We start from the raw sequence: 12,914 nt of genomic DNA, 5'->3' as shown, positions 1-12,914 counted from the left end.
TGACTTTCCCGGAGGTGTGAAAGATTGTCTCGTCCGAAAAACAAACTTGCTTAAGGTAGTCATTGCATTGTTCAATTCGTTCCAAAATATCTGCAGCAAATGCAGCACTTTTGGGAAGGTCATCTGGCAACAAATCTTGGATGATTTGCATTTTTTACACGTGAAATTGCAGCTATTTGTGCAACATTTAAATCATAGTACTCTGAGGTACGCCAAGTTAAGTTGAGGCACAACATGTCGATTATTTCGGACAGCATTCAAAAGCTGTGTGCACACCATCAAATGTCTCATCTGTCACTTCAGGTGTACCACTTCTCTGGTCTCCAACACAGCCAGTCTTTTTAAAATTTACATACCACCCTTTGATGGCTTTCATATCTGGTGGATTTCGACCATACTCCCTCTGCAAGTGTCGCTGAACTGTAATGGGCTACCTTGTTTCATGATATCACAAAACGTATTACGATTTTTCCTGCACAGACGCCATTTTGGTACTGAACTGTAATGTATTGCAGTGTTATGCATAAGGAAAGAAACTCTATAAACCAAACAATATAATTCCGTAACTTTCATTTTTCTATCTAAGTTAGTTTTTAAGTTATAATTGATCATAATCAGAGAAAGACTCAGTGTCCACCCTGACATGTGCAATAAGTACATGAAGAATCAGAAGTCGTCTGGCAAAAGAAAGCAACAAATTTTGATGTGAATTCCCTGACAAAACAATTTAATTATTTTGGGCTGATTTATTACTTTACGCTAATTTAGGTGGGCTTTGTAGGTTAGGTTAAGTTTCTCTAGATTAGTTTAGTATAAATAGTGTAGGTTAAGTGCAATAGGATAATCTATGTATGTAATGAAGGTTAGGTTATGTATGGCAGAGTAAGTTCCTTTAAACTAGGACAGATTCATTTGGATTAATTTTCATTACGTTTGATTTCTTCCATTACATTAAACTACAAATGGTTACTTTTGTTGGCAATGTTACAATGTAATATTTCTACGAAAAAAAAAAAAATGACTTCTAGTACCGCTGTGCCGAGGACACTAACATAACTCAGACATTAGGCTTGTTTGCCTGCATATTTGGAGCTGTGCTCGGACGTGAGTTCGATTCACGTTTGAGCTGATTACCATGTTAACTTTTTCCACGATTTCCCCCAATTGTAAGGCGAATGTCACGTACTCCCATGGAGAATCATCACCCTAATCTTGCCATCACCAATTTCATAGACTAAATAACCTCGAAGTTGATACAGCATTGTTAAATAACAGACCAAAAAATCGGGGTAGGCTCTATTGGAGACAAAACTGTAAGTTTTATGCGTGAATTCATTGCTGACAGAACTACTATTAAGGTAAAAATGAGCAGTGACAATCAACATCTCTTCTTTCCAGATACCCTCAAATCCAGATATATCTTCGCTGTACTGAGATTTCTGGGAGTAGCCATCTTGTATGCATTGAGCGTAAACATGGTCAGTTGTTATAGTAACCATCATGCTATATCGTTTGCTACTCAGTGCCTGCATCCATTTTGCACTGCATTTGCCTTGACATTGTGAATTTTCTTTCTTCACTCAACTTCAATCGCGAGTTTTTCCAATTTAGATTGTCAACTGCTGACTGTTGCTCATTTGATATCGTAGCTTTCGTCGTTACGAATTGACACCACTGCGAACATTCTATCGCTTTGTATTCTCGAGTTACATTGCCACATGACCCGCCAATTCGTACAACTTCCCCTCTCCCATATATCGCTAGATGACATCACCTGCTCCAATTTAAAGTCATTGATACATTGATCCTACATTTGTCGACCGCCGTTTAGTTCATTGGAATATGTTGTATAGTTTAGAAATTATGGATGTGGCAAAACTTGCCTGAAAATGTGTCACTCGACTTTCTGGGATGACACCCTAGCACAGGACCGAACTTATAGACGTTCACGTCAAAAAATTAGGAGGAACAGTTTGGTTGTGGCATATACACGGGCCTTTTATGCAGTGTCAGCATGATTATTACCTGAATTTATTTTCGTGTGTAAATTCCAGATCAAATCAAGCTCAAATAAAAAAGGTTCTCTTCATGCTCCGGTTACACATCTTGCATATACGAAGGTTAGGTTTGGTTAGTTTAGATTTCTATTAACCAAGTCCATGCATTCCGCACAAGCGCAGATAGCCAAGATGATCTTGTCGCGATCCACATGTCAAAAATTACTGCTATGGTCTGCTAAAAAGGGTTGGTGGGATTACACTGCCATCTGTTAACATCACTCCAACCATATATTTTAATGTCGTCATATTTCTGAACATGTAACTAGATGTTATCAAATAAATTTATCTAAAAAAAGAAAAAGTTATACTGATACAAATCGTTAAGTAACTTTATAATGCTTGCCAACATCAGAGAGGCAGTGAAATGTGTCATTACAGTAAATGAAAACAGAATATAAAACATTTTCCTTGATACATTCAAAAGTATTGACGTCAGACACTCACCACTCTCAATGGTCACAGGAAGGTGACTTGGTCACATGTCTTAAATATGTCAGTTGTTAGTAGGAGATTAATTCATTCTAAAATTGTTAATATATACGTGAGCAAAATGCACCTCTGGAATGATGGATTGATGAGGAACATCTCATGATATCAGGCTCATTCAGCTTACAGATCCCAGCTGAAGAGACAGTAATCTGAACCCTAGAGATCCCAACTGAAGAGGTGATGCTTCACTAGCATGTCCCGGACTCCGTCTTTGAGAGGCTGTGACTGTTCCTTCCTAGCAGGCAGCTCCCAGTCTGGATTCAAGTTGAATGCAAACTGGGAGAGAACTCGAAGCTCGCATTTGATCTGTACCCAGCCTGGGCTGTATATAAAACTCCATGGTTGATACCTGCGCAATAAACCACAAATTATAGTCACTACAACCTCCACTATGTAATTCCTTCATGAAAGCGCAACATGTATAATATGCGGCAAAACAAACAATACTAAAATTATTGCTCATCTGCTATCTATGTTTCCCTAGCAATCAGTGCTGATAGTTGGGCCGGTACGGGGCAGTACGCCATACCGTCTAAAATAAAAACTCGCTGTTATCGTACCAGAAAAAAATACAGACTCGAAAATATATTAATTATGTTGAAATAGTCTTTAATATATGAATTAAATACTATTATAGTCACAATCATGCCATGGTATGAAAGAAAAATTTCACAACCTCGAGCGGGAATCGAACCTGCGACTTCCTGGTCTCTGGTCAGGCGCTCTACCACTGAGCTATCGAGTTCGTCTCACGCCAAAGCCTCGGAATTATCCTTTCATACTGGCAACTCTGTTATAGAGTACTGTCCATAGCGTCTGATGATCTAGTCAGCACTGCTTATGGCTGGAAAGAAACTTTACAATGTAATCTTCATCTTACGATGTTTGGGTGACGTATATATGTCCGTTGATGTGACATATTAATGAATTAAATACTATTATAGTCACAATCATGCCATGGAATGAAAGAACGGACGTATATACGTCACCCAAATATCGTAAGATGAAGATTACATTGTAAAGTTTCTTTCCAGCCATAAGCAGTGCTGACTAGATCAGACGCTATGGACAGTACTCTATAACAGAGTCGCCAGTATGAAAGGATAATTCCGAGGCTTTGGCGTGAGACGAACTCGATAGCTCAGTGGTAGAGCGCCTGACCGGAGACCAGGAAGTCGCAGGTTCGATTCCCGCTCGAGGTTGTGAAATTTTTCTTTCATACCATGGCATGATTGTGACTAAAATAGTATTTAATTAATTAATATGTCACATCAACGGACGTATATACGTCACCCAAACATCGTAAGATGAAGATCTTTAATATACTTTGAAATGGAGAATATTAGCTATTTGAAAAACATTTTGATATTGGTATCTGGCATAACAGTAGTGGCTGGCATCTAGTATCCTTTGCTTAAACGCTTGTCCATTCGTTGTTTTATTGAAAACCATGGTCTGGTACTTCAGGAGTAGTTGTGATTGTTAATTTAAAGCTTGCATGCCACCGAGGTATTTCTATAAGTAATTAACGCTAACTTTATGGCATGGTGCCTTGAGAAATCTGCTACACCTGCGTAGATGTCTTCGCATAACACTAATTTTATGATGTTGCACCTCAAGAATACTCTTCCAGTAAAAGAGTTCCTAGGCTTTTGTTCCTAAAAAGTGTTGGGCCACTAGTGTCAGCGTTTAATTTCTTGCCTTATATGCAATAGTCGCTGCGATCTGGAAGGAGGTCTGCACGACGAAGAAGTAACCTTGGAAAAGAAGTGCAGTACAAGTCCATTCAGAGTCTAGTCTGACCAAGGAGATTTCAACAGTACCCCCTAAAAGTATTGTCTGTTTTTCCGCATACTGTATAAAAATGGTAAACCTACTAATATGGTATTACATCTTTTTAGAAGTTTTGTGTATGATTTATCATACAAAAATGGGCTTAAAAATAATTCACGAGGAAAAATTCTGGAACAGTGAGACTTTATTTTAACATTCCCATTTTTAAGGAATGGTTTCAGAAGTGCAGGCAAATTGTTGTAAAAACAATGTTACTGATTTCCCGATTTTTAAGAAACCTTGCTTCAAGGAAATTCCGACTTCTATAGAACACATATGAATGAATTTGCGCACAACTCGTTTTTGAGAAATTCTGACATTCGACATGGATGAGGGTCCTTGTCAATATCGATTTGCTAGAACGACAACTCCTTTCAATGTGTTACATTGGAAAGGGAAACCAGACTACTCTTTTGAAGTTTTCTTAAAAGAAGATCGATATAATTATAATGGTTATTTTACTAGATCTCAATCGTGCAAACACGTCCTTGACAGGGAACTTTGAGAAAAGTGACAGATCATTAATTGGGAGCAAGGATGTCTCCAAGAGATTCGTTAAAAAAGGTTATACTGTACTTGTCTCTTTCATTCCATGCTGTCTAGACTAGTGATGGCCGAGAAATAATGTACCAGTTATTAGTGATGCCGAAAAATAATGTACCAATTACTAGTGATGGGCGAAAAATAATGCACCAGTTATTAGTGATGCCGAAAAATAATGTACCAGTTACTAGTGATGGGCGAAAAATAATGCACCAGTTATTAGTGATGCCGAAAAATAATGTACCAGTTACTAGTGATGGGCGAAAAATAATGCCCCAGTTATTAGTGATGCCGAAAAATAATGTACCAGTTACTAGTGATGGGCGAAAAATAATGCACCAGTTATTAGTGATGCCGAAAAATAATGTACCAGTTACTAGTGATGGGCGAAAAATAATGCACCAGTTATTAGTGATGCCGAAAAATAATGTACTAGGTACTCTGCCTCAATTACTCAATTGTAACAGTTATAGAAAATAAAGGAGACAGGAAGTATATGCTACTGTGTAATACCCAGTTTTCAAGCTTTTAGTTGCTATAGTACCCCTAGACAGCTGTATTTTCTGTACCATCCTTATCTATGCGCATTTCTGAGCTTTCGGCCTGATTACTCCGTCGTATTATATTGTTAAATGAAGCACTATGTATAGTTAATGCACGAAGAACTCACCATTTCTGAACAACTTCAACACAGGAACATAAAACCTCAAGCCAGAGATGGAGTACCTGCTCGTTCAGACCCAGACACACCAAACTGCGTAGCTTAACATCCATTTGTGCGTGTGCATTGTCATGTGATAGGTTAATGGCTTGTACACACCTGTATAAGAGCTGCAATAACAATATAAATCAGTGGCATTTAGTGACAATTCAACGACAACAAATAACAACAACAATAATATTAATAATAATAAATTTAATTTTTCGTGCTTTTTTCATTTTTTTTCATTAAGATTCACAAGATCTGTAACACAGCCCTTTGGCGAGACGAATAGTCTCCTCGAAAAATATACATGGAAAACAGAGAAACGCATTTTTCTCTCGACAGCCACATACAGTATGTAGTAATTTGTTTCCACTATACAATTTTTTTTCAGCATTTTCCACATTACAGTGGTTTACCATTGTACCCACTGAACACAACTTTGTCGAGTGGGCTACTTTGTTGGACAGGAGGCAGGCAATTGAGGAGAGATGATGGGATGATAGATGAGAAATGTTGATGAAGGGGTAATGAGGATTGGAAATGAAGAAAATTAAAGAAATACATTCTATGATTTTGGAAATTCAAAAGCTTGGGAAAAAAATTAGTTACATGCAATGCTTTCCAGCACACTGTAATATACAAGGAAATGAAAAAGCCGATATGCTGGCTAAAAAGGGTTCAAAATTAAATAGAAAACAACAACTGCATTCCCTTATGAATCAATAAAACAAATACTAAAGAAGAAAATGAATGAAAGTTATTATAAGTTGATGAATGAAAATTGTAGACTTAAGGAACTTTTGGAGAACCCTAATCAAATTCCTGAATTGCCTCGTAAATCCGCTGATACCATATTCCAGCTTTTTACTGGACATGATTTTATCTGGACAAACATCTGCATAGAATAGGCATATTTCCAACACCACATTGCCCTCTTTGCCGTAACATGAAGAAATGGACATGAAACATCTGAAGCATTGAACAGCACTCCAGAATTTTCAAGATATCACCTCCATATATTGGGAAGAAAGAAAGAGAATAACTTCACTGCTAACCCTTTCGCATTAGATACACACATAACTCAATTTTTAATTATTGTAAATTATGCAAAATAAATTTAAAATCATCATACAAATGTTTAGTTAAAGTTATAAATGATAAATGTTTGTGTCTGAGGAATAAAATAACTACACTTACTAGGAAATAATGGTACCAGTAAACGTAAACTTCGAAACAAAACATAACGGTCTTCTCTTCTGGAAGGAAGTTCATAAATATTCACGCCTGCATTATTTTTATAAGTGTTTCTATTGTGGGCGACACCTCCTTCTTATAGCACTCATACACTGCACCTGTACATCAAAGTGAATCGTGAGGGAAATCATCAATGAGGGTGTAATGGAGTAGTATGAGGGGAGGCCGTTATTTTTTGTCATTGACTTTACTATCTCTAGTGTAATTTATTCCTTGATTTTGTATACCATGTTACTTACTTCTTCAGGTGTGAGTACTTTGCCATCTTCGTCTAATCGGTATGTCTTGCATAACACCAGTCTGCTATACACTGAATTGAAATCTCTTTCCACTTCTTTAGTTGCTGCCTCTTCGATGAACAGCCATGGATGGCAGGGACCTCCTGCATTCATTTAGAAATCATAATTCAACAAAATACATCACAGTTTTTGTATTGTATCAAATGCATTATCCAAGATTTTTCTAGATACAGTATTATCATTCAATCACACGTTCCTATACTGAAATGGCACAAAATATTCTATTTCCGAATAATATACATATTTTTATATATAGACTGCATCTTGATTACACAACTTTTAACACTATGTCACTTAGGAATACATTATATGGTGGTTACTTCTAAGTTTAGAAATATCTAGTTGACTAGTTTCGGCTTGGGAGCCATCTTCAGAACTGTTGAGTGCCTGCATCTTCCAGGGTCTTCACTCCTGTTGGGGATGCGTTTGCGTTGTGTAGTGTGGAGTCAAGTAGTGTGTGTTCTGAAATTCAGTTGTGTATTGAGTATTTGTTGTCAGATGTTTTTGTGTATCTGTATACAGAGTGGACCGCTTGAATGTACCTAATTTCAATTGTATGTGACTGGTAAATGGTTGAAGATAGAAACCTACAGAAACGTTTATATGAAAGGAAAACTCAACAAGTTTCGATATGCACATCACAATATCTCTACGTGAGCTCCAGCTGTCACTGTGACGATATCGAGGCGATGATTTCTTGCCAAGCACGTTGGAGCATGTCTTCTGGAATGCTCTTAATAGTCTCTATGATGCGCTCCCGAAGATAACGAAGGTCTCTGACTGGGGTGGCATACACTTTATCTTTGACGTAGCTCCGACAAAGAAATCGTATTGGCGAATTCCACTCATTTGGGTTTGTCATCCGGCTCCAAACGTTGCATTAACTGCACTTTGTATGCGTACAGTTTCAGACGTTTGTGGACAATTCGTTGCAATGTTGATTTTGGTACTTCAAGTTCCCGCGAAGCTCTTCTTAATGACTTCCGTGGGCTTCACTCATATGCAGCTTGGACATTTGCAACCATTCCGTTGGATGTTCTACGATCACCACCATGCTTCTTCAACACCGATCCTGTAGTTAAAAATGTATTGTGCCACTTCTTAATGCTTTTAGCAGTTGGAGCATCATGGTTAAACACTTGCAGATACTCCCTTTGAGCTTTAACAATCGATTTAAACTCCGCATCCCACAACACAGTTTGCGCTTTCATCTGTGGTGTCGTCATTTTGACAATCGATACAATCTACGAAAAGAAACCGAGTCTGTGCACCATCTACCAACAGGATTCGAAACTTGTTGAGTCTTCCTTTCATATAAACATTACTGTAAGGTTCTATCTTCAACCGTTCACCAGTCACATACAATTGAAATTAGGTACATTCGAGCGGTCCACCTTGTATTTTATATTGTTCTAGTGTGTTTAGTTCTGGTTTTTTGGTTGGATATGTAGAATTTCGATGTCTGTGTCTATGTTGCTGTAGCTGTGCTTGGAGTTTGTGATGTGTTCTCCATATGTGGAGGCCATAACAAATCACACAACATTTTCCTATTTCATTTGCGGTTTTTTTTTTGGTCATGTCGAGAGAGCAACAGAGTTTGGAAGTTCATTATCATATATGTTTTACAAAAATATAAGCTCATTGTACCTCTTAGCTTAAAACTTGCCTAGGAAATTTGGCCTCTTCATGCCGTGCTCCAATACCTGCTTCACTGCAGGACAGAGGGTCCCTCTCACCAGATCTGTAACTGCCTCAGAAACGCTGTCATCTCCTGCACACGAGTACTGCTTACTGCGCTCATCTAGCAGTTCAACAAATTTGGCTGGAAACCAGCCTGGAATAACACATTTACCACATGGAATCCCTGCATTACTTTCTTGCCATGCTAAGAAATTAACACACTTAAAAATTCACTGCCCTTGTAAAAAGATTAACTTACGAATTTCAGAACTAATAGCAAGTACTAGAAACATAAACTATTTAGTCTGTATGTTAGAATGCTGTGCTGTGATTGCACCAAAGCATACATATATAAGTTTTTAAAAAATTAGGAGGTAACTTTCATTGCTCATATTTCCTACTTACTTACAAATAGCTTTTAAAGAACCTGGAAATTCACTGTCGCCCTCACGTAAGCCTGCCATCAGTCCCTATCCTGAGCAAGATTAATCTAATCTCTAGTATCATAACCCACCTCCCTCAAATTCATTGTAATATTATCCTCCCATCTACGTCTCAGCCTCCCTAAAGATCTTTTTCCATCAGGTATTCCAACTAACACTCTATAAGGATTTCTGGATTCAGTCATATGTGCTACATGCCCTGCCCATCTCCAACTTCTGAATTTAATGTTCCTTTCTCCTCTAATAACAATTGTTCCTAATTATGTTAGGCAAAGAATACAATGCGTGCAGTTCTGAGTTGCGTAACTTTCTCCATTCCACTGTAACTTCATCCCTCTTAGCACCAAATATTTTCCTAAGCACTTTATTTTCAAATATCCTTAACCTCTGATCCTCTCTCAAAGTGAAGTCCAAATTTCACAACCATACAGAACAACTGGTAAATGTAACTGTTTTATAAATTGTAATTTTCAGATATTTTGACAGCAGGCTGGATGATAATAGGTTCTCAACCGAATAATAACAAGAATTTCCCATATTTATTCTTTGTTTAATTTCCTCTCGAGTGCCATTTTTATTTGTTGCTGTTGCTCCAAGATATTTGAATTTTTCTACTTCTTCAAAGGATAAATTTCCAATTTTTATATTTCCTTTTTCTACTACGTTCTGGTCACGAGACATAATCATATATTTTGTTTTTTTTTTTTTAAGGTTTACTTTCAAACCTATCTCCTTACTTGCTTCAAGTAAAATTCCTGTTTTTTCCCTAATCGTTTGTCGATTTTCTCATAACATATTCACGTCATCCTCATATTTTCAACACAGTCTTAAAAATTTTGGGACTGGTATATTACACAAGAAATAGGCTTTTTTGCATCAACACTCATTGCCGTAACTTCAACATAGATGCTGTATTTGTCCATAATTTTGTTCTTGTACAACTAACAGCCTCTCTTCAATGCTGTATACAGCAGCCCTGAGTTAGGTTTTTTTTTTTAGTTGGTTATTTAACGACGCTGTATTAACTACTAGGTTATTTAGCATTGATGAGATTGGTGATAGCGAGATGGTATTTGGCGAGATGAGGTCGAGGATTTGCCATAGATTACCTGGCATTCACCTTACGATTGGGAAAAACCTCGGAAAAAACCCAACCAGGTAATCAGCCCAAGTGGGGAAAGAAACCCACGCCCGAGCGCAACTTCAGACCGGCAGGCAAGTGCCTTAACCGGATGAGTCACACCAGTGGCTTCTGAGTTTGTGTTCTGGAATATCTGCTACAGTGTGTGCGATGAACTCATCAATTGAAGACATGAACTGACAAATATCCCAAGTCCAGTGAAGTAAATTGTTCAGGATAGCAAGGAAACTACAAAGGCTTGCAATATAAGAGTATTGATATAAATATTTGTAGGATTTAAAAACACAGGCTTAGATTCAGATTTAGGATATTCTTTTTTGCAGGATATAGCTTATGTAAAACACAACATGTCAGATAAAAAGTCAAATTAGGTCAATTTCGGACTTGAAATGTTTGTCAATTCAGGTCTTCAATTGTCGTAGCCTAGGTTTGCTAAATAACACTTTTCCTTCAAATAGTCCCACAATCAATGCTATGTTAATATCTGGTGATCTTGCAGGCCATTGACACGACCACAAAAATGATGAGAAACAACCAAACTCGTTGTCAAGGTGACAAAAAAAAATTCATTTATTGTGTAATAAGACAGTGGTAGAATTTTTAAGATTGTGTAAAAATATTAGCAATTAAAGTTACCTCTTACTTTTGAAAAACCCTATATTATCGAGTTTCTTCATACACCTTGATGTATTGAATATGCTGAAGTCGATCGAAATACACATAATACCATAATAGTAAGCCCCACTTGGTTCAATACATTAATTATATGGACTTTTCAATCCTTTTATCGTGCAAAATGCTAAGAATGTAAGCCTCCTGAGCAATTAAATTGTATCCTCATAATATTCTTAGATATGGAAGTTCTTCCTTTCAAGAAAAGAAATGTATATATATATATTTTACACTCATATACTATACCGGGTGAACCGTATGTAATGTCATTAATTTCAAGGGATTATTCTTTTAGATATTTCAAACAAAAAAAGTTTAATACAATTTTGCTCATTTTTGCTTCCTTTTCGAGATAAAGATTATTTTATGTGAAACTTTTCACAGGATATTTTCGGAAAGCCACTGATTTAATTCCCAATATGCTCAGCAAATTTAAGAGAGCAATGTATTATGATAATAAATGATTGAAAGAATTTTAGTTTTGTCCTTTGAATATGCATAAATTTGATCTGAACAAATGTAACTTTTTGTTCTGGAAAGGAATTTTAAAATGTTACATTTGTTCGGATCAAATTCTTGCACATTTAAAGGCCAAAATTAAAATTCTTTCTATAATTTATTATCATAATACATAATTATAAATTGACTGAGCATTCAAAACCTTTCCGAAAATACCCTATGAAAAGTTTCACATAAAATAACTTTTATCTCGAGAAGGAAGCCAAAACGAGCAAAACTGTATTAAACTTTTTTGTTGAAATATCTCAGAGAATAAACCCTTGAAATTAATGGCATTACTTACGGTTTAACCTGTATAAACTTAAAACGAAGTTGATGTTCTCCCTCTTTTTGAGTAAAGTCTGCGAAATTTTCTACAGACATTAGAACTTCTTAATCCAACACAAAACTATTCCCAATATGAATATAACTTACATCTATAATGGCATCCAAAATGTATGATAGGAACAACGGACATAAAAATCTCACATATTAGGAATTCATGCATTTGGAAACAACGCAAAACCACTCTAGAATGGAGTATAAGCCAAACTACATTTATACTTGCATTAAACTTACATAATAAAATTAATTTAAATTATATCTGAACAAGGAGGAGATCTTGGGTATAAGACACAGTAAATTCAAACAGTGTTTATGTCTTTACTGTCATTATGTTTTTATGTGGACACAAGATAAGAAAGTACGATCTATGTCTGACTCTGTACCAGTATGTCAGGGCTGTATGGAAATCTGAATCGTAAATGGGTATCAAATTGAGAAGCATTCTTATTCATTCTATTGTTAAATGTCATCAATTTAATAAATTTCATCAACCACTCAGTCATGGAATATAACATTTGGGATTTTTTATTACTATTGCATTATCTATAGAAAGATTAGAAATAATTCAGATGTAGATGCTATTCAAACAGACTTGAATAAAATTTATAACTGGGCGTTAAAGCATAGGATGAAAATAAATGGTTCTAAAAGTAAATCTATAACATTTTGTAAAACCCGAGAGGAAACTAGTCTTAAGTACGAATTCAGTGGTGTTGTAATTCCGCAAGAACAATGTTGTAAATACCTAGGAGTGTATTTAAACTCCAAACTTTCTTGGGGAGAGCATGTTGATAATGTTACGGGTAAAGCATGGAGGGCACTTCACTTTATTATGAGAATCTTGAGAAAGGCTAGCCCCAAATCGAGGGAAATAGCATATCTAACGTTAGTGCGACCGTTAATGGAATACGGAACTACATGTTGGGATCCCTATAGAATATACCAGATAAA

At 36.4% G+C, this 12,914-nt stretch overlaps 1 protein-coding gene across 2 annotated transcripts in view; it reads right to left on the bottom strand.

Annotated features, from left to right (window-relative positions):
- Positions 1 to 1,536: 1,536 nt before the first annotated feature.
- LOC138692321 (small G protein signaling modulator 3 homolog) overlaps positions 1,537 to 12,914 on the bottom strand; it is a 77,753-nt gene continuing 66,375 nt past the window's right edge. Inside the window, exons 14-17 of one of the 2 annotated variants that reach the window (XM_069815478.1) lie at positions 8,851 to 9,018; positions 7,125 to 7,267; positions 5,596 to 5,756; positions 1,537 to 2,898 (exon numbers count right to left, since the gene is read on the bottom strand). In XM_069815478.1, the coding sequence (XP_069671579.1) occupies positions 2,706 to 2,898; positions 5,596 to 5,756; positions 7,125 to 7,267; positions 8,851 to 9,018 (665 nt within the window). In that variant the 3' untranslated portion in view covers positions 1,537 to 2,705. The remainder of the gene's footprint in view (positions 2,899 to 5,595; positions 5,757 to 7,124; positions 7,268 to 8,850; positions 9,019 to 12,914) is intronic. The other variant, XM_069815479.1, reaches the window with a different exon arrangement.

This window comes from Periplaneta americana, chromosome 2 (genome assembly GCF_040183065.1).
Source record: "Periplaneta americana isolate PAMFEO1 chromosome 2, P.americana_PAMFEO1_priV1, whole genome shotgun sequence".
Taxonomy (NCBI): domain Eukaryota; kingdom Metazoa; phylum Arthropoda; class Insecta; order Blattodea; family Blattidae; genus Periplaneta; species Periplaneta americana.
Note: the sequence above shows the minus strand (reverse complement) of the source record. Positions and strands in the feature narration are given on the sequence as shown.